The sequence below is a fragment of the Neopsephotus bourkii genome, unplaced genomic scaffold (assembly GCF_033783945.1).
Source record: "Neopsephotus bourkii isolate Nb327-2 ecotype Australia unplaced genomic scaffold, CSIRO-AGI_Nbou_v1 NB_30, whole genome shotgun sequence".
NCBI classification, from domain to species: domain Eukaryota; kingdom Metazoa; phylum Chordata; class Aves; order Psittaciformes; family Psittacidae; genus Neopsephotus; species Neopsephotus bourkii.
Window position 1 is genome coordinate 1055910 of NW_026900547.1, and position 23177 is coordinate 1079086.

A 23177-nucleotide genomic window follows, 5' to 3' on the forward strand; every position below is an offset into this window, starting at 1 on the left:
TCTCTTCTCTGCCCAGCCTTTAGCTGTGCCTAGGATTGCTCCAACCCAGGTGTGGGACCTTGCACTTGGCATGGTTAAACTTCATAAGTTTGGCATCAGCCCACCTCACAAACGTGTCAAGGTCCCTCTGGATGGCATTCCTTCCCTCCAGCATATCAACTGAACCACACAGCTTGGTGTCATTGGCAAACTTGCTGAGGGTGCACTCAATCCCACTGTCCATGTCAGCGACGAAGATGTTAAACAAGGGCGGTCCCAACACCGATCCCTGAGGGACACCAGTCGTTACTGGTCTCCAGCTGGACATTGAGCCATTGACCACAACTCTTTGCGTGTGGCCATCCAGCCAGCTCTTTATCCACCTATCAAGTAGTCCATCTATCAAACTGATGTCTCTCCAATTTAGAGACAAGGATGTCGTGTGGGACAGTGTCAAACGCTTTACACAAGTCCAGGTAGATGACATCAACTGCTCTACCCCTGTCCAACAGTTCTGTAGCCCCATCATAGAAGGCCACCAAATTGGTCAGGCAGGATTTCCCCTTAGTGAAGCCATGCTGGCTGTCACCAAGCACCTTGTTGTTTTTCATGTGCCTTAGCATGCCTTCCAGGAGAATCTGCTCCAAGATTTTGCCAGGCACAGAGATGAAACTGACTGGTCTGTAGTTCCTTGGGTCATACATTTTCCCCTTCTTGAAAATGGGGGTTATATTTCCCTTTTTCCAGTTGTCGGGAGCTTCACCTGACTGCCATGATTTTTCCAATATGATGTACATTGGCTTAGCAACTTCATTTGCCAGCTCCTTCAGGACCCGTGGATGAATTTCATCAGGTCCTATGGATTTGTCTACATTCATTTTTCACCCATGGGCTCTTGTCCTGTCACTGGGCACCACTTAGAAAGAGCATGGCTTTGTCCTCTTTGCACTCTCCTTTCAAGCGTTCTTCTCCAGGCTGAAGAGTCCCAGATCACTCAGCCTTTCCTTAAAGGAATGATCCTCCAGACCCTTCATGATCTTCGTAACCCTTCATTAAACTCAAACACCAAAATCTTTCTCTTGTTCTGGGGAGCCCAGAACTCAACACAGCATTCCTAAGTGTGGCCTGACCAGTGCTGATGAGAGGGGAAAGAGCAATACTCTTGTCCTGCTAGCAACACTTTTTCTTCCACAGCTCAGGATACCATTAGCTTTCTTTGCTGTAGTGGCACACTGCTGCCTCACGTTCAACTTGGTGTCCACCAGGACCCCCAGGTCCTTTTCTGCAATATTGTTTTCAAGATCACCAGCACCCAGCAATATTGGCACCTGGGGCTGTTATTCCCCATGTGCAAGACTTCATATTTCTCCTTCTTGAACCTTCATGAGGTTCCTGTCAGCTCATTTCTCCAGTCTGTCAAGGTCCTTCTGAATGGCAGCACAACCCTCTGGCATATCAGCCACCTCTCCCAGTTTGGTGTCATCTGCAGACTTGTTGAAACTACACTCTGCCCCACCATCTATCTCGTTAATGAAGATGCAAAACAGGTCTGGACCCCGTATTGACCCCTGGGCTACAGGGCTAGTCACTGGACTCCAACCAGACTTTGTTTTGCTGATTCTCTAAAACTAGACTTTGATCTGGAGGCCCTCTGGTCCTGGCCATTCAGCCAGCTTTCCATCAACCTCACCATCTGCTCATCCAGCCTGTACATCAGTGTCTTACGGGAGACAGTGTCAAAGCACTTCTTCTGAATTACCTATCAGAAATTCTTGCTAATACATACATAAACACAAACAAATCCTGCTACTGTATGCCTTTTGTTACCTTGTAAAAATGGAATTAAAGTTCTCCAGCACTACAGGGAATCACCTATATAAAAAATTAGAGCAGATCATTCTAGTAAACTTTACCACTTTCCTAAGAAGGAAAACAGAGATCTGTTTACTCATACAATGCCTGCAAAATCCCAGCTGTGCTGTCTCATATGGGTTTTGTAAGCAATAAGATATGGATACACAGAGACAGAACAGTAAATAGATGCTTTGTGAAATTACAAAACAAACAAAACAAAAAAATCTGTCACAAAAAATTATTTGAACCTCTATTTATCCCCATATTCACTAGGGATTAGTAAATCAAAAGGAATTTTCTTTCTTTAACTCATTTCATTATGCAGAGCATAATCAGAACTGAAAGAACTGTTAATTTACAGCACCTGATTTCAGCCCAAATACCAACTTTACTCAGCACTGTTAATTATGTAATCATAGAATAGTTAGGGTTGGAAAGAACCTTAAGATCACCTATTTCCAACCCCCCTGCCATAGGCAACAACACCTCACACAACCATATCACCCAAGGCCTTGTCCAACCTGGCCTTGAACACTGCCAGGGACAGAGCATTCACAACCTCCCTGGGCAACCTAGTCCGGTGCCTCACCACCCTAACAGGAAAGAATTTCCTCCTTATATCCAATCTAAACTTCCCCTGTTTAAGTTTTAACCCATTACCCCTTGTCCTGTCACTACAGACCCTAATGAAGAGTCCCTCCCCAGCATCCCTATAGGCCCCCTTCAGATACTGGAAGGCTGCTATGAGGTCTCCATGCAGCCTTCTCTTCTCCAGGCTGAACAGCCCCAGCTTTCTCAGGCTATCTTCATACAAGAGGTGCTCCAGTCCCCGATCATCCTCATGGCCATTCTCTGGACTTGTTCCAACAGTTCCATGTCCTTTTTATGTTAAACTGCACACAGTACTCCAGGTGAGGTCTCACAAGAGCAGGGTAAATGGGCAGGATCACCTCCTTCGACCTGCTGGTCATGCTCCTTTTGATGCAGCCCAGGATACAGTTGGCTTTCTGGGCTGCAAGCGCACACTGCTGGCTCATGTTCATTTTCTCATCAACCAGCACCCCCAAGTCCTTCTCCACAGGGCTGCTCTGAATCTCTTCTTTGCCCAGCCTTTAGCTGTGCCTGGGATTGCTCCAACCCAGGTGTAGGACCTTGCACTTGTCATGGTTAAACTTCATGAGATTGGCATCAGCCCACCTTACAAGCCTGTCAAGGTCCCTCTACACAAGTCCAGGTAGATGACATCAACTGCTCTACCCCTGTCCATCAGTTCTGTAGCCCCATCATAGAAGGCCACCAAATTGGTCAGGCAGGATTTCCCCTTAGTGAAGCCATGCTGGCTGTCACCAAGCACCTTGATGTTTTTCATGTGCCTTAGCATGCCTTCCAGGAGAATCTGCTCCAAGATTTTGCCAGGCACAGAGGTGAGACTGACTGGTCTGTAATTCCCCGGGTCATCCATTTTCCCCTTCTTGAAAAAAATGCTCTGTGGGGAGGGCTGTGCTTTGGTTGGAGTCCAGCCTTTCCTCCTGCGAGGCCCAGCCAGTGCACTGGTAAGGTAGCGAGCACAGACACCACCAGGAGGAGTTCAGCCCAATTCAGTGGGATACCTGCTGGGGATGTAGTTAAGACAGCTGACTTTTTCTGCTTTGGTTTCGCCATGTTACAGAGAGAGTCTGGTAAATGGCCTGATGAGCTTAAAATCAAGTGGGTGAAATGAGTTCATAACAGAGGAGGTGACTGAGTAGTGTTCAGTCAGGAAGAAGCGCAGGAGGGAGGCTGAGGAGCTGGCAACAGGGGAGCACTATGTTCCCTGACCACCCAAGCCACCTATCGGACAAAGGGTGTCCCTAAATTGGAGTGAGGACAACAACCACATATGCATGCTCGCTCTGCTCTGGAATTGGCTAATGGATGAGTGCAGTTGGCTGTTGAACAGTTTTTTAATCCAAGGTGATGCAATAATGATGAAATGCTTCAGATTCATCACTGTATCTGATCCTGAACCTCAATAAATAAGGACCACTCAAACAAAGGTTGGGACTCAGCCTCAAATTAACCTTAATTAGTAGTACCCATGCAATGCAAAAGGGGCAAAACAATTGGGGAAAGTTCATGAATCAACTAACATAGGCAGCTAAAACTGTTGGGTGCAATGAAGATGTCACCCAACCAAAACCCCCAAAAGAGGCCAGAACCCTCAAACAAGGTCCTGTGGAACTTCAGGTTAAATCCTCAGGTGGGTTGAGAGACCAGAAAGACTTCAGAACCAGGTGGTGGAGGGAAGGTTTAGACTAGGTTTACTTTATTATTTATTAATGCATAAGAATATTATTTATTAATGCATAAGAAACCCACCAGCAGTTTTAAGGGCCATGGCCCAAGCTGTCTGTGAAGCCAGCCAGTGTGTCAAGACGCAGACTGCTCATCCACTAATCTGTTGTCTTACAGAGACACCAGAGAGGCTCTAGGCACCATTCAGCATGCTACTACCCCACTGGCAGAAAACTGATAGTGCCCATACCCTGCCTGGTGTCCCAGGTATGTCAGCTTAAACTTTTTGACTGGGACACCAAGGGGGCTCCACATGTCGACATAGGCCTGGGCCCTAATAGATTCCCTGTAAGATGTTTGATTGACATTGGAGCCCAGATTTCTTGTTTTACCTCTTGTCTTAATGGCAACCCTGGGTATCTCCCCGTGCACATGTGTTCGCATTCAAGCAGTGGGTGGCAAACCTCTCAGTGGGGGTGGTGTTGCATCTTCCTGATGAAGTGACATTGCTGAGATAAAATTGCTTTTGTTCCTGACCTAAAAGAGGCACTACAGCTCCACAGGCCTTTTTTGATTAGGAAGCCACCTGTGGACACCCCTGGCCAAACTAAATTTCCACTGGTGCAGATATGATTAACAGATTGGTTAGGCTTTTCCACCTGGACTGCCCTTGCCAAACCTATCAACTCCCCAGAGACTGCTTCAAGTCTTGCACATTGGGCAAGCAATTATCTTTCAACCACCCCACCAAGGGGCTTAAATAATACCTCCTTCTGAGCATGCATAATATCATCTGGAGCATTCAGACTCCTGACAGCAGGACCCTAAAAATTCTGTACAAATGCATCCAGGGGTAACTGTCTGGCCTTTCCCTACCAAGTCTGCTTTCTTTTCTGTTCTGTACAAAAGGAATGGATGAGTTCGCAACTCAGAACAGCATAATATGTTTCGCTTGTATGGTACATGGTTATCGTATTCTGCTGCGGCCATGCTGTCAGCACAGCAAGATTACTATGTGGTCTTACTGGAGGGAGAGAAGTTTGTCCCTAGTTACCAAACGGGTCAGTATGGGTTCATGGAGGTTTTTTGATTTTTGGCACAGCTGTTTGGCATTCAACACCATAGCTCTAAGAGGGAAACAGCAAAGGATTCTATGGTCAGTGGTGGGATAGATGTCATGGTTTAAGCCCAGCCGGTAACTCACAACCACACAGCCACTTTCTCACTCCCTCCTTTCTAAGACACACACACACACACACACACACACACACACACACACACACACTCACATGGCTCCCAGAGGAATGTGGAGAACTGGAAGAATGTAAATCCCACGGCTCTGTTCTGGAAGGGCATGGTGCAGGACTGCTGCTGGTAGCATATGGCCAACCAGTTGCACTTTGAGTATCATCACAGGTACCTGAAGTATGCCAATATGAAGTGGCTTGGCCTCTTTTTCCTGATTGTCATTAGCACCGCTGCACAGACAGATACTTCTACTCAGGGAGGGCTTAAAAGTAATGTAGTTTTGCAAATGGTAATGGAATTTGAATGATATGTGGACATGAATGATCATGTATTTTCTGCCTGTACTGCCATTCCAACATTAGCTGAGAGCTTGCTTTTAAACATTTATGGCTCAGGCATTGACATATCAATAGCAAACAATTCTAAAACAGCAGTTCCCCTCCATACCACAGAAGGCAGTCTGGCATGTTGTATACCTCTAGCTTCAGGTCCCATTGATTCTGTGATTCTGTGAGTGAAAGCTGCACAGAAGGGGCAGATGGCTGGACTACTGCTAACACCACCCATACTTGGGACTTGGATTCAGCTACCCCAAGGAATGGATTTCATTTATCCCACTTTAATGCATCAAAACCTAACATCTCTGTTTCCTGTAGAATGCAAGATTGTGATATGCCAGATCCAGGCAAAAAATGCATCAGTACTCCAGGGGACACTGAATGCTTCAAATTAGAAGTGGCAAAACAGTGACTTCCACACTCATTTAAAATTTCTTTGTTTCAAATACAAGATGTTTCCTGCCATATTCACTTAGGTCAAAACCAAAAAGTGGGGAGTTTAAACTTATCAACCCACCTCAAGAGAAATGGGCCTTCTGGTCTCATATTATACATCAAGCTTTACTTATATGGGGAAAAAAATACTTTTGTGGTGACACAGACACTCCCAGATATGGTACAGCTGTATAGTGACAAATATGTCTATCCCAAATGTGATTGGTGGAAAAATGAAACCTGGGAAACCTGCCTGTCAGCCAGCTGCCTGCACCCATTCTATTCTGCCCTAGGAAATGGACACCTCATATGTTGCACTACTTAAGTAGGCAGAACTGTCAGGGAAACGTAGAAACAGTTGGGATGAAATGAGTGTGGCTCAATGGCTGAAATGTATGACAGAATGGGTGGACTAGTTTATTCTCTATAGCAACATTAAGACTAACATTATATTACTGGAGATACCCTTGTCCAAACAGCACCAGAACACCCTTCATGCTGGTCAACACACAATTGTAAGCCACCACCAAGATGGTATTACAAAATAGATTGGCACTAGATGCCCTCTTCCTCAAACAAGATAAGAGTGTGCACACTCATTAATGCAACAACAGACTGCTGTACCTCAGACTCTGAACCTTAATTTCTCAAGGGTAAAGAGTGGAGTAAGGTCTGACTGCAGTATCTATTTGGTTGCCATTGCTTCTTGGGAAGGTTCTAAGACAACACAGCATGCAAACTGACTATGTGCACCAGCCTGTAATAGAAAAGTAGTGCATCCTCCTTTGGGGGTTCTAGTATCCTTTGTTAAAGCATTCTTTATACAGTTTGGTCTAAAATTTAGCCAAGCTGCTAGAGCAGAACAGATACCTATCTTTCAAGATAGGTGGATCCCAGTAACAACAAAAAGAAAGAGCATCAAGTTTCTTAGCATCACAGAAACAGATACTGGATAAGGCAAAAAGGCTTTTCCATTTCTCAAACCTTTTATGAATAAAAACATAGAAGACTGAAGTCTTTCCTTACTCATGCATTTTATTACCCTTGTACAAATAATCCAAACATAGCATCTAGATGGTTCACTATGGGCTTTATCTAAATGACAGAATTAAAAAAAAAGGTCTGTATAACAACTCCCAACCACAAAGCAACCGCTTCAGGAGCAAGAAATACTGACTTTTTTCAGTAGAATGAATGAAATATATATTAGTTACAGCAATACAAGCCAGTTGCCTGGTTTCTGCTCTACGGCAGTATTTGATGGCTGTACTCAGACATTTCAGCCTTTCTATGCTGTGTATTTGTGGCTCCTTGATTGGCATTCATTTTATCCAGGCATTTGAGGTTTTTTCTGTATGTACGCTAGCTAAAATCTGGAGGCAGCAAAGCATATCTGAACTTTATCAGAAGTGAGACACAAAACACATGCAAGAAAAACAACGATTTTAACTGGACTGCAGATTTTCAAGACTCATTATCAGCAATGCAACAGTCATGTGTAATGTAAACCCACAGACTTACCTTGACACGCTCCAGTGCGAATATTAGGGATGAAGCCACGACGGCACGGTTGAGGCTGAGCGGGGCACATTTCACAGGGGTGACCCCATGCACGCCCAATGGTTGCACAACAGAGTGTTTTTGTGCAAACAATTCCAGTCAGCTGGCCCTGGCACATCTGGTTGTTAACTTGTGTGAAGCATGGGCCTGTTCTGTAATCTGGAAAAAAAGGAAAGATCACTGTATTATACAAGAAAGTGTACTATTATCTATACAAAGAATCAAATTTTAATCCAGTAGATACCCATATTAAGAAAATCCCAAAAGGACCTGGAAATTATTACTGCTTACAGAAGCAGCATTATACCTTCCACTGAAGGTAATTACTTTCATACAGTTGTCTTATCTCTCTATTACTGCTGATAGATGGAAGTAATGAAGGGCGGTTGGACCCAAAACTGATCTGTGAGCTGACAAGGTATTCAGTTAAATCCATAATAACTGAAAGAATTTTACAAATGAACAAAGAAGCACACAATCAAAAGAGCAGATCAGATTAAGCAAACAAGGACTGGATCTGGTTTACTTGTTCATAAGTTACTTCATGACGATTCATGGGAGGGAACTACAAACCACAGCAGGCATACATTTGTTCACGTCAATCGAAGTCCATGTCACAGAATCAACATTCCTGCTGGAATGCTTAGTGCGAGATAATGTTAACCATATAGAGCTAACCGGTAAACCACCATTTATCTTCAGAGGTACATCAGGAGATAAAACAACCTATTCAAACTATATTGAGTACATTGAATATAGCACACAAACTACATGAAAATATACTCCTAGTCAGATTCCTGTAGTTAACTCATTAAGGTTCTACCTGTATGGAGATTTTTTGACTTTATGAGGCCGCATAAATTGGGAACAACAATTAATTGAAATTCTCTAGGAAAAAATGAGAAACAGATAGTTGTTTTAAGCTAAATTTCATACCATTACGTAAACTTTCAGAGGTGGGGGAAGAAGAATATGCAAAGCTTAAACTCATACTCAGTCACATGAAAGAAGACATAACAAGAAAGAAGGGGTATGGCTGCTCTCCTTACAATCCTGTCCTATCTTTTTTTCCTACTCAAAACAGACTCCAATACTGGTATGGGGTCACACACTGTCTTCCATACACTTTCTTTAGTGTGCAGTTGGTCTCACAACCAAGCTACAGATGGGACAATATCTGCCTTCTAGAATCTGATACTTTCAACCTGAAGAATAAAAGTAACAGCTTTGACATGTTTGGGGAAAAAAAAAACCAAAAAACCTCTTAAAGTAAATGGTAGCTCAAAGAGAAATAAGCGTTCTGCTCCCTATCTTTGATAAGGTTTATTCAGATATCAGTCTAGGAAAGACTTTTGCACACCATTATTTATTGACAATTAATTTCAACTGGGCTGTTCACTTTAAATAACTTGAGCAAGCACATAAGTATCCACAGCAAAGATGCCTAACAATAAAAGATTTTTTTAAATACTTGTTAATGACTATGTATTTTAAGCTTTCTTGACTTTCATTACAAAATAACGTTCAGAGTAATACATTTGAGCTTTGCGTGTGTCCACAAATCCACAAAGATAATATTTTTAGTAAAGTTTGTACTTTGCAAAAACAAAATCCTGTTCATTAGAAACAGGTTTCAGTAATCTTTCATCCAACATATTGCAAGACAAGCAGCTTTACAATGGTTTCAGTTTAATTACATCCAAGGCCTATACCAAATCAGAGAGAGCTGAATTTTTAAAATAAATTATGGATCCTGATGACCGACATTTTAAAATTCTTTATCTACTCAGCTTATCCAAAATGAAGTACAAAGGGAAAGAGCCTGAGTAGCAGATGAAGTTCTATTCTAAGAGCAAAAAGTAAGATTTTACAACTTGAAATGAAGACAGGCATATTCAGGCTAATAGTAAGGTACCGCTGCCTACATAAAGGTCTCTAGCCACAGTGTATTTTCACTTACAGGAAGCAAACATAGGAAAACTACATGCCATTCTGAATCACTACAATTGGAAGGGACATCTGTAGATCATCTAGTCCAAATCCTGCTGCCAGCGCAGGACCACCTAGAGCAGGTTATACAGGAATGCATGCAGGCAGGTTTTGAGAGTCTCAAGAGGACTCCATGAGCCCCCTGGGCAACCTGTTCCAGTGCTCTGCCATCCTCAACATAAAGATCTTTCTCATGTGGCGGTGAAATTTGTGGTGCAGTGCTGTGTTTTTTACTTTAGTCTGAGAACAACGCTGATAGTACTGATGGTTTTAATTGTTGCTAAGTAAAGCTTACTCTCATCAAGGACTTTTCAGTCTCTCATGAACTGCCATTGAGGAGGGGCATTGGAAGCCAGGAGGAAGCAGAGACAGGACATTTGACCCAAACTAGCCAAAGGGGTATTCCATACCACAGCAAATCATGCCCAGTATATAAACTGGAGTGAGTTACCTGGAAGGCCCAGATCACTGTTCGGGTCGGGCTGGGTACTGGTCAGCAGGTGGTGAGCAATTTGTATTTTGCATCACTTGTATTTATTGCATTATTTTCCTTTCCTCCTTTTAGTTTTATATTCGCTTTCCTTGCTATTTCCCTTATTATTATTGGTGGTGGTAGCTGTAGTTTTCCATTGTACCTTCGTTACTGGATTGTTCTTAACCCATCGGATTTACATTCTTTTGATTCTGCTCCCCACCTCTCTGGGAGCAGGGCAGGGAGAAAGAGGGAGTGAGCGAGAGGCAGTGCTGGGCTTAAACCACAACACTGTTTTAAAGAGAGAAATTCTGACAATATGTAGTAGTTTCAGCTGAAGCTGTGGATTTGATTCTGGAATTACCATGTGCAATTCTATGGTCTATTTTATATTGTCAATCCGATGGCAGTATTATAATGCCTCATCTGACCTTAAAAACCCTGAGTTTATGAATCAATTCTATTTTCCATATTGTTTTTTTAGTCTGATATTTAGGTGTTTCTTCATTTGCTCCTTTCCCAGAATTGCTGCTAGAATAGAAGGACTAGAAATTTAAGAGTTCTAGTGTAGGATATGGTCCAATATTCATCTACTTAGCTTTTCTTCCTGTATCTCTGGCAAAACCAGATGATTCAGATAAAGGTGTAAAAAGCCTGCTGTAACTAGACATGGGATAATCTGTCTGGCACATTAGATTTCCGCTGGTTTCTAACACCCACTAGCTCAAAAGCCTGAAACATTGTGTTTAACATCCCAGCTACCATTTATTACAACACACATATTATTACAACACACTAAAATATTTTGGTACACGTATAAGGATCCAGTTTCTATCTGAATTTTGTCACACTTGGCCTCTGCAGTTTCATACTGTGCTAACTAACTACTCCTGCTCATGAAAATTTTACCTCTTCTCAGGTAATTAAAAAGAGGAAAAGTGAGATATAAAGAAAAAAGAAAAAAAGCAAAAAAGGCACCTAAAGACATATTAGAATGTCCATTGCAAGTTATCTGGAAGAACACGAACACTTGAAGACTCTTTTCATGAGAAAGCAGACTGAAATTTTAACTGCAGGCTGTTCATACCAAAATACTGTTTCTGTAAATATTGTGAAGCCCAACAGTACTGTTTGTGGGGCAGTGGTAGTCTTCTATGCCTGCATAAAGCCTATGTAAAAGTTCAAGGAAGGTTAAAAAAAAATAATTAAAAAAAAATGCTGTGTAGTGCTGGAGCAGCATGGTATCACAGATCCTGTACTTAATGTCTGTGAGCGCTAGAATGATTAGTAGGAAGAATTGCAAAGTCTCTTATATAGACAAAACTCCATAGAACCATAACTGAACAAGGAAGCAACATGTCTGGAAGTAAATATTTTTAAATTTAAGCTATTCAGAATTGTGATACTTTTATTACTAAAAATAAAATACTGAAAATATTAAGCATGTTGATCAGTGTGAATCACATAAGGAGTAAAGGAGGTCTGAGATGTCCTCGCACTCCCATCAATTAATGAACAAAACCTAATATTTGGCAAGTACGTTTTACTTCCTTAAAAAAGAAAATATGCCTTTCATAAAGACTTTTTACAGTACTTCTGCCCAGAAGTATGATTTAGCAAATATTCATGAAAAGATGAGAAAATAAGTAATTTCAGCCTGCAGGCTCAAGTATAATAAGTAGCTTATTATTATTAATGACCTCTAAAATCAATTTCATACATTGGCATTATTAGATAAACAATGTAACATGGGACCTGAATGCTGGAAAGCAGTACCTGGTGTTAGGGTTACCAGAAACTTTGTTTGCTTCCAAAAGGAAAATTAGCACACTGGGTGAAAGTGCAACACTGTACTCCATGTTAGGCAACACTGCGAGTGGAAAGATTAAATCTATTTTAGCAAAGATCTGAAGTTAAATTCACCTTGCTAGAAAATGCTCCAACAGGAAACATGCTGGAAATGCAACTATCTGTATCACACCTCTGATAAGATGCTGCAGCAAATTTCCGTGTAATTTGTACTAACATTCAGAGGTCTCCACAAACCTGAAATTTGTTTTTTTGCTTCTTCCAGCACCTGCTCCTTGATTACTGATGAGATTTTAAAAAGAAACTGTACCTGAGTTTTCCTCTTTGCAATGCGAAATCTCAATGTTTCGATAATTAAAATTGTAACTGTGCTCCATCTTCCTGCAATGGGAAATCCCACAGTGTGAGATTTTGGAGTAATATCAGCAGGATTGGAAGATAAAGTCATACCCCATTCTCCCACCGATTCTGCATAAATTACAGCATTGACAAGACCTTATGCTTGCAAAAAAATTGGAGATCAGGGCTTTCCCTGACTAACTTTTCATCTGAGTATGAAAGGGTTGGTAATACACATAGCTGTACTTGAGTTCAGACCAAAAATCTGAAACATATGCATATGCAAATATTACTCTTCTTATTCAACTCCCAACATCATCAGATCATAAGTTACAGTATGCAAAAAGATATTTAAACACTACAAAGATACATGTTTGTTTTATTAAAGATTGTCTAAAATTGTTTTTCCTTCAACATTTTAAGTCAATCCTAATATGGAAAATTGTTCTTTCTAGAGTAATGCTTAGCTGCCAACACTGAGGGTTCATGATAAGGGAAGTTTCAAAGGTAACAAGAAGTTAGATGAATTGTACTGATTCAGGCTTCATATAAATAAAAAGCATTTTTTTTTTTTTTCAAAGGTGACATCCAAGAAGCTATGGAAAAAAAATCGTTGGCTGCAAATGGGAGCTAGTCTCTCAGGGAATGAAAGAGACTTGGCAAAGCTATAAATTTCTCTTCCAAAAAGTGAGTCTATGGGCAGTACAACTATTTAGACTAAGAAGTTCACTTAAAACAGAGCTTGAATAGTAAATTGTGGCTAACTTGAAGTTGAGACACATCCCCACAGGGTTCTTTAGTCATTATCTGAAACAATTATTTTTATGAAATTTATTTTGATATGTAATAGTGAAGAAGAGCCATTTAATTGGAAAAGGTTTGTCAAATAAATCATGAAGGCTTGCACAATTTTTAAACAGCTGACAGCTTTCATTTTTTGGTTGAGTTTTTACTACTGTTCTACTGGTCCCACATGACCGTTTCTGACCAGCTCCTACAATGCAATACTTTCCATCACACAATCCCCATCATTGATTAGGAAACTTAATATACACGTGGCAACAAAAAAGGAAGTAGCGGGCAGTTCTCAATGAAAGAAGAAAAAAGCATGTTCAGTGCAGCCGCCTATGCAGGCTTTGTAACTTTGAGCGAAATTCCGGTTTCCACCAGTACTGCTGTCATGTCCATTATAAGCACATTCTCATTATCCTCTTGTTGGAACAGCAAAAGCAGCTTTTTCTCAAAAACAGCATTCCAGGATTTGCACACACATTTCAATATAATTGATATTATGTCAGGATTAAGCAAATGAAGTATTAGTATAGTGTTGTCGACAGATTTTAAAACTTTCTTGCATTTCAAACTCAAGTTTACATGAGAAGAACTGTTCAAGTGTTATTGAACAATATTTCTCATTCAACCATTAAGCCCCAGTACAATATTATGAAGAGGACAAAGGAGTATTCAAAGACTTCTTGTCATTCTCTCTCAGCTCTAACTTGGTACCTTTGTGTACATAGAACATGCATACACACACCCCCAGTAAAACCATTTAACAATAGAGTTAGATCATTCTACGCGACAGCAGTTAAATAAAATATGTAACTATTTCTATAAAAGTATGCACATATACATTCGTATTACTTACATTAAAAATATATAAAATATCATCTTCATATATATATGCATATATAAACATATATAGTTACACATACACAACCTTGTCAACAGTACATTAGGTTACTGTATCTTCACTATGCTTGCTTTCAGAGTCCTGTGTAAGAATTTAATATATAATTAAACATATCATAATAATAATATATAATTATATACACTCAAATTTGGGAACAATTATATAGCTATCAAAACTACAACTGCTGGAAACACCCAGAGAAGTTACCTAACTAATGCTATGAATACAACACACAAGCTTGAACAGTTTAATGATTCTTAAGACTACTGATAATATGTAAGAGTTTTTAATTTACACTTCCTATTTCTCTACCGAAGGACAATCTTTCCAATACCAGATTGACAAAACACATGTAAATTACTGGGAATCTGCTACCAATACTGGAGTGGGGGGGAGAGGGAGAAAGAAAAGGGAGGGACTGGAAAGGGGGGAAGGGGAAAAGGGGGAGAGGGATAAACCTCTGAAGTGTACTCGAAGTATGAAGTAATTTGAAATTTTCATTGCCTTTGTTACTAATAATAAAGGCCTATGTTTGCTTTCTTTTGATTAGGTTTTTTGTCTATGACCCTTTCTGCTATGAAGCAATTTCTATTTAACAATTCATTAATGTAGCATGGTTCAAAATTTCTTGCCATGATTTTAAACATTAAAACTGACATGGTCTAGTGTGAGGTATCCCTGTCCATGGCAGGGGGGTTGGAACTAGATGATCTTAAGGTCCTTTCCAACCCTAACTATTCTATGATTCTATGAATACAAGGTATCAGTTAAACCCTTAGAACTAAAAAGTTCAAGTGACAAACACTAATCCTTCACAACACTTCCATTATCAGGAAATTTCCATCTTTTCTTGTTTCACCCTCTTCTGATGGGATGGGTTGATTTCTCGACTGCTTTGACCAAAAAATCATCTTGTAAGAATTTGCACTACTATTGCTTTTTATTTTAGATATATAGTTTTATACTAAAATATATACAGAAAGGCAAGATTTTTTTATTAAAGTGTAAACAGTTGAAAAAAATGGAGGACCAATTGGGATCTGTGTCCCCTTATCACATCTGAAAGACTCGGGGTTTGTCTGGTTTGTTTAACTATGTAAACCAATCTAGTGAAAGGGATCTTTCCCTCCATCCCTTCCTTCAAAAAGCACCTCCATAAGTGTACTTAACCAGTGTCTACATGCCACTGTACTTTCAGATGTTATTAGAATCCAGCGCAGAATCAAAAGCTTTTTAAGGGTATTCAAGCAATTTTCCTCTCTTCCTTGGAAGGCCATAGTTAACCCAGCTGAAATGAATAGAAATCTTTCCACTACATTTCACTAAAGCTGGATTTGCTACAACTTTCTGTTTTAGGTTTCTTTTACCTCTTTTATAGGCAGTCCCCACCTAATACATCCTATGTATTTTCCTATATATTTTTTTTTCCTTCTATCCTGGGTTCAGCAGTAGCAGTCATTTTTCTCCTTCTTAATAACTGGTGCAATGCTGTTACTACACTAACACGGTTAGTGCTGCTACTGCTGAACCCAGGGCACCTTTTTAAAGTGTGATGAGACACAGAGTGAAAAACATCACACAGCTGTATTTTTTAAGGACCCACAAAATCTGAAATCCATGAAGTATGAAAGCATTAAAAATAATATTGCTTGTTACGGTGTTATATTTTAGAAATAAGCATGCATCACAACTGTGCTTTTGGTTCAGTTCATTGTAGAGGACTGGCAACAGAGACAGTAGGTAATTGTAAAAACATAATACTGTGAGGCAGTAAAACTACACCTTTGGAATGTAATGGTATTAATAAAAAGGAAATCTACTGAAATACAGCTACAGCAGAAGAAAACTACCCTACTTTAAAAGCTACCATCTCAAGTTGAAAACAAAAATTAAAAAAAAAACAAAAACAACCAACCAACCCCCCCCCCCAAAAAAACCCACTTTTTTTTTTTAGATTTTTGCTTAACTAAAGATCTGTACTTACAATATAAAACAATAGAAAAGTTATTTAAATATACTCATCAAATTATAGAAGTTTCCATCGTCTAAGAAATGCTAATAGAAATGAAGTGAAGGTGATCCCCTAGGCAGAAAAGAATACAGAACTCCAGTTATTCCTCGTGCCACACTCAAGCTGTGTCTAGGATATCTTGTCATGATTAAATAAAAAGGTAGTTTTATTATGCTTATGATGTTGGTTGGCTTTTTGAGCCTGATGTGTCGGAAAGTTAAAACAACATTAATCATCTTCCCTATTCTGGTTTATAAGTGAGAATGATTGCTCCAGCAACTGTTGGGAATCACAGGCATCACTTACTAAAGCCCCTTCTGCCTTGATCAAAAATGCCTTTTCTATGGGTAAGACAAAGGGTTATACAGGAGGAACATCAGTCACTTCACAGCAGTGAAAATTCTTCCTCTGGCAAGATTCTGATGGCATTGGGGAACCTTAGAGCTCTTGACCATGTCCAGAGTCTAAAAAAAGTCTAAACAAAGTGGCACAGCTCTTCACTTACAATAAGCAAATATAAGGGTCTGAAAAGAGAGCTGAAAACAGAAACATTATTCTTGCTCTACAAAACCACAAGAGGAATGAAAACTACGTTGAAACTAAATTTTTATCACTAAAGAACTTTGCATTATGAGCTTTAACTCTAACTTGGAGAGGGAACATCTTTGCACATATGTACCTAAATTAGCACATGTGGAAATGCTAGTCAAATAATCAAATGAATTCTTTACCTAATGAATGCAACATTAGATCCTAAATTGTAACATCTGAGATTTAATTTTGTGATGCTGATCTGCAACCTTCAACCAGCCAGGGTTTCAAAAAAAACCCATTTCTCTGGAAATAAAACATCTTACAGTTTCAAATGATACAATTTCTATACTGGAAAATGTTTCTTCCATTGTTACATTTTATTCTTTTCAGATGTTTCTGGTTTAGCTGGGAGGCCTTGCTTAAGCTTTCCATTCACTGTAAATATTGCAGATTAAGATCGCATTCTACAAATATTCAGAAGCTATGAAAGGTTTTGGGCATCAGACTGCTAAGTGTGAGGTTGGTACATGCTTCTTGTAGTACAATATCCAAAAAGTTAAATTACAGCATAATCCATCAATTAAACTAGTTGAAATGGGATCAAAATTTAACAAGGATTTTCTGTTTATATTTTTCCCATCATTTATGCTACAAGGCACAGAGGCTGAAAAGATCAGAAGAACAACCTCTCTATATCCAGCATATAAACAATGTTTTGAGTTTCAGATGCAAAAAGGAGACACAGCTCAAGGTCCTCAAGCAGATGAAGAACAAAATTTTAACTTGCACATGAAGGTCACTTATTGTCAGTCCTAACAAGAAAACTGCAGATTCTCAAGTAACACAGCCAGGGACTGGGGAAACACCACGAAATGCACCCAGGGATACCCACCCTGGAAATACACACTCGAACAGAAAGTGTAGGGAAGGTGACAGAAATAGGCTACTGGTTCTCACCCCAGTATGAGAGGATAATTAGGAAGAAAGTGCAGAGCAGAGAGGATAAAGCAGGCTACAGGGCTGGATATCGTGACAGTAAGGAGAAGTGGTTTTTAAGGCATGGCTGGGAATTGTTTCTCTGAAGCCAGAGGCTTACTGCTACAGAGAAAGACATGAGAAAGATTCCTGAATGAGAAGCTTAATCTGACAGTTTTAAGGTGTGACGATCTGGACATCAGCTACAAACGTATTTTTCATAGATGAGTTGCACTTACTGAAAGCATAATGAATTTGAGGTATTTTGCAAGCCTGTTAGCGATATTAGAGTCTGATTTCCAAGAAATACCTGGAGCTCCTACAAAAGTCAGTAAAAGAAATGTTATTCACCACTTCCAAGATTCAGGACATTTGATCTTACTTGATTCTTGCAGGTTAAGAATCAGGATAACGTGAGACAGATGTAACAGCTTTTTTTGGTAGGCAGCATTAGCTACTGTAATGCTGTACTTGCATTAAATGGTATTAACACACCTGGAAAAAGAAATTGGACAGAGAAAAGACCATACATGGTTGTCAGACTGCAAAATTTTCTATCCCTCCTTCACCCTGATGAAGACTAGATGACCATGTTCATTAAGCTGATGACTGGAATGAGAAAATCTTTTGTCATTATCCATTTTTTTTAAGAAAAATAACATATGCCACACCTTACTTGAAAATCAGATGAAAGTTCACAAAAAATACAAAGCTGTGCACATATGGGAAAACTTTGCATGCTAAGCTGCACAAGCAAAATACAATCCTCAAGAAATGTTTTCTTGAATCAGAAGATGACACAGTATTCACAATAGTGACTTGTCCAATAAAATGCCACTTAAATAGTCAATAGTTTCTTATTAAACATATTTCATACCACACTAGGAAAAAAAAAAAAAAACACACACACAAAGAAGCTTAAAAAGAATAATAAAATAGCAAGACTGTCACAAGGCCAAAGCTATATTGTGAGGTAAGTGCACTTAATGGAGCACACAGAGCAGCAGAAGATTCAGAGATGAGCAGTCAGACCCATACCACTACTCTTCTAGTAATATTTCATTTATAAGGATTATTACTATTACCTCTTATTTTTTAACTTTATATTTGAGATCAGTAAGAGCTGACTTTACTGATATCCCTCCCTCTGTTTCTGAAATTCATCCAAAGTCCTTGTTGCACAGACTTTAACACCTCAGCAAGTTTAGCAGCACATCAAGATTTCCAGCCAATACCTTACTACAGCTTTCTCAAATGTGCTGATAGTGCTACAATATGCATAGCTCCTCTACTGAGAGCCGACAATGTGTTGAAACTTGGCTATGAATTGACATTAAGCGCTAATGTCTTCATTTTCCGTGGGGCTCAAAAAAATGCTTTTTGTCAATCCCTGTCTGGTGCAGATTTTAACATTTACCCATGCTGCTTTTATTCTCTTCAGTTTCACTCTTGACTATTGTCCTTCCACTGTTTTCAACAGCTCGTTGCTTCGGAAAGAATATTTCAACTCCTGCTTTAGTTTTTATTTCAACTGAATTTTCCCTTGCTATTCTTTTGGGCTTTTCATGTTTTGAACACTCTGCATATCCCTGGCTGTTAGTTGCCTAATTTGAGGTAGCAATTAAATAATGAAAAATCTTGTCTGCAATAAGTCATTTAAAAGAAGGTCAAACGCAGGTATTTGCAGAACAGTTTCTAAGGTAATATTTCCCTGAAAATATCACCATTTTCTTCTACCATTACTAGACCTTAAAAAGTTGTAACTATACTGTAGACTCAAACCATCACAAAAGAACAACAACAACAAAAAAAAAAGTAATATTCTAATGCATCTGAAAGAGTAACATTTTTACTGAGGAAGGAAAGAGACAGAATTTTCCCAACACATCATCTTCCCTCTCCTCTGCAACCCATTCCCCGCACATGACTTTGGCCCATTACTCCATATTATGAGACCCTCGTTTTACTTTCCAGAGAACAATCTCTAGATGCAGAATGTAACCAAGCCTAAGTCCTACTTGACACATAAACCCCAGTATTTTATGCTTTCCTGAACTTTTTTCCTCTTCTAGGTAACAGAAAACACTAATTTTCAAATACAGATTTTAAAAAATACATATATGAAGAAAATACATCTATTTGCCCTAAGTATAAACAACTCTGTTACTTCTTTCTTTCATTTCACAGTTTAGAGCAGGATAGCTACAGTGCTCCCCTTCTAAACCCTGACTTGATGCAGAGAAGCTTTCCCTGTGCCTGAGTTGCAGGAGAGCTCCATTTTACTCTGGTGAAAATTCTTAGGTCCTTTGAAGAGTTTATTCAGATCTGTGTTTTCATCTTCCTTTTGTAGACCTAAAGGCATAAAATTTCTGCTTTTATTTCTAACACAAAATGCAACAATCCTACATCTATAACACTTTAATATTTATCTGTCATATGACTGTAAAAACATAAAGGTGTTGAATATTTCAATGCTTCCAAAACAGCTACATTTAAAAGTATCAAGGCTTCTTCACTGAAGGATTTTTATCTTTTTTTTTTTTTTTTCTGTTATTGGATAGAAACAGTGTTATTCAAATTTTGGGGTTCAGCTGGTGGTGTTTATTTTGGTTTTGGGTTGGGGGGGGTGCCATTGTTTTGTTTTTTTCAAACTGTAACTGCTCTACAATCCTCAAGACAGTTTCTCAAGGCCTTTGAAACTGGGAGGTTGGCAGAGGCTCCTACTGATAAATTGTGCTGTTCAGAAGTAACTCAGAACTAAGGATACGCGTAGCAATTTGCTTCCTTCAAGGTCTGCTTTCTCCAAAAAAGAAAAGGAAGGAACTGATTCTCCATTCACACCATGTTCCTTTTACAAGGTACAATTCCCTACTACTGTTGGCTTCCTGTGAAGGCCCATACTTAGCAATCTTTCCCTCTTCTCATTTGTAATAACAGGCCACCAGAACTCTGAACCAGTTAATTAGTACAATGGCACTTTGATCCCTGACATGGTCTTTAGCTCTTACCAAAATGATTGTATAATTTCTCTCCAAAACAGCATAACCAGCTTTGGTCTTTCACATTCAAAGACAACAGGTACTGCACTCACTGTGAGAGTTATAAAAGTAACTTGCAAGTAACTGCTATATATTACTAGCTGTCTAGCATAAAGTGACTTGTTTGATGCACCCATTGCTAGATACTTAGTAACAGACTTACTATAATAATGAAACAAGAGGAAAATGGGCTAGAGGGAGAGAACAACAATCATCACATCCCGAAATATACAAAGAAAGGAAAAGGAGGAAACAGGAAAGGGGTCCTAAACTTTTAGTTATACTTTATCACTATTGCCAAGAGCATGTTCAGCTCACTCATATCCCTTTTTCTTTTTTTTTTATTTCCAAAGGTTAAATCTTTTACACAGATAAATTTTCAGATACCTGCAAAAATCAGAAACAAAAAAATATTCTCTGTAGACATCTTGAGGAGTTTTTAATGTTTAAGACAGTCATTTATCAGCTTGTGAAAGATGAGGAAGGTCAGCCTGAAAACCTAATCACTGGAGATAATGATGGATGGAAAAAGCAGGTAACGTGGCATGAGAGTACTGTAATCTTATTAGTTATTGATACCCAAGACCATGAAAGCAGCTTTCTGAATTTGCCCTTCAGAACCACTGTAATCTGTCAAAGACTGATGTATACAAGTACCTGAAGCTCTAAACCTGTAGAAGGAAGAGTTCACTCAACAGGAACTGCACTTAACTGTATGTATTATAAATATCTGATGACACCTTTAGTCTCAAACAATGGTAATACCAGGTTTTTCTAGCAAAGACAATTTGACCTATTTTCCTGAGTAAAGTACTTACCCATCAGATAAAATTTTACCTTTTATTGCTGCAGATATTTGCAATTGTTACCTCTTACTATTTTCTAGAGGAATTAAAGGTATGCTTTTTCATTTTAAACTGAAGCTTTTTAAAAAAATATCACCACCACTCTGACACTTTTCTTATAATCGACTTTCCACTATGTGTGGAAAAAGCTGACAAACATTTTTTAACAGAAAATTTAGAAAATTAAGTATAAAGCATAATGAAAGTTAAAAATTTTAGAAATACCCACATTTTCTAAAGCCTTAAACTACCACTAACAATTTCTTAGTTAAATTGATTAAAATTAATTGGGTTTAGTTAATTAGACTTCAAGTTGATGATGGATTTCTTGTGTTTATGTCAGCAGTATCCAACACCCCTTTTGAACTGGAACATGTACTTAAGAATATGCTATATTGAACTGATTTTCTTTTCTTAACTCAACAGGCTTTGAATGGCTCCTTTACAAACTTGCAAAAGATCTCAATATCACATGCGCCACTTCCCAGTGGCCAAAAGTAGACCTAAAATTCATTAAACTGCTGCTCATCAGGTAAGTATTCCACTTCCTACACATGAAAAAAAAATAAGAAAATGTAAAAGACACCATGACACACTGCCCTTAGGCAAGAAGAAAAGAATGCTGGTTGGTAATCTGAAAGCAGTATTTAGTAAGTATTTTTTATTTAATCTCATTGTTTTCCTTTCTTCCCACCTTCTACTAAAATGCCCTGCACTTTCATTTATACTCACTCCTACAGCATGCAAATTTTAACAGTTTTACACAACCTGATAAAATAGGCAGGATGACTCCCATAGTTAAAACCTCAGACTGAAACCCAGGATTATCCGGTTGATGGCTAAGTCTGTTGAAGCTTCCCTGCCCAGCCTTCAAAATGCAGCAAGCTCATGTGCCACAGCCTGTGCTGGGGGCAGGGAATAGTGTAATAATACTTCTTTTGTCTGGTTAGCTCTTCAGAGCAGGGACCCACTTATGCATACACACACACATGCTACATAAAGAACCTCTATTTCAGTTCAGGCTAGTAGTAGCCACTATAAAGCAAAACCCAACAACATGAAGTTATATTCTCACAACTCCTACAAACAAGAAGAGCTTATTGATCAAAAGCATGTTTTTTGCTGCTAAACACCTGAACAAAGTTTACAGTTGTTGTGGGACAGTGAAAATAAACCAAGCAACTTGAGAAAAAGTACAAGTCTTTTTATAACCTCTCATGCAACAGTATGCCATGGCTGGCAGACAGGAAACCTCTTGAACATAACCTGCTGCAGCTTGCATGCCAAGAAGTTCTGCAGCTTTATGAGATTACAGGGGTAAGATCTGATACACATACAGGATCTGAATATATCCCAAAAAAAGTTTTCACTGCTTCTTCTCACGATAATATTACCATCAACAGACACGGAAAAGTTGCACAAAGTTAAAAGATCATTTGCATACCTTTCAGAGGAAAGTGTAGTTTCATAAAGAATTTAATTCCCTCTTTGCTTCATTTACACCTAAGCACTGTCACTTAGGCACACATAAGCACCTTCAGCAGCACTACAGACTAAATATGAGCTGGATGTTTTCTTTATAGTAAAAATGTATTTGAGAAGCATTGAGTCCTACAGAAACTTGGGTCAGTTTCCTCCATAAGCTTAAATTTAGTCATAAAAATTATCCAAAAATATCTTAAACTTTTAAGTGCAAATCAGTTTTATCATACAGCTTTGCTTCTGTTTTCTTTGTTCTTTCTTCTTTTGCCTGTTACTGTATACTTTCACTGAGGATGCTTTTT

At 39.1% G+C, this 23177-nt stretch overlaps 1 protein-coding gene across 1 annotated transcript in view; it reads right to left on the reverse strand.

Moving 5' to 3' along the window:
• FBN2 (fibrillin 2) overlaps window positions 1-23177 on the reverse strand; it is a 158197-nt gene that overhangs the window by 120907 nt on the left and 14113 nt on the right. The window contains exon 6 of the mRNA XM_061378346.1: window positions 7650-7847. Within this exon, the coding sequence (XP_061234330.1) occupies window positions 7650-7847 (198 nt within the window). The remainder of the gene's footprint in view (window positions 1-7649; window positions 7848-23177) is intronic.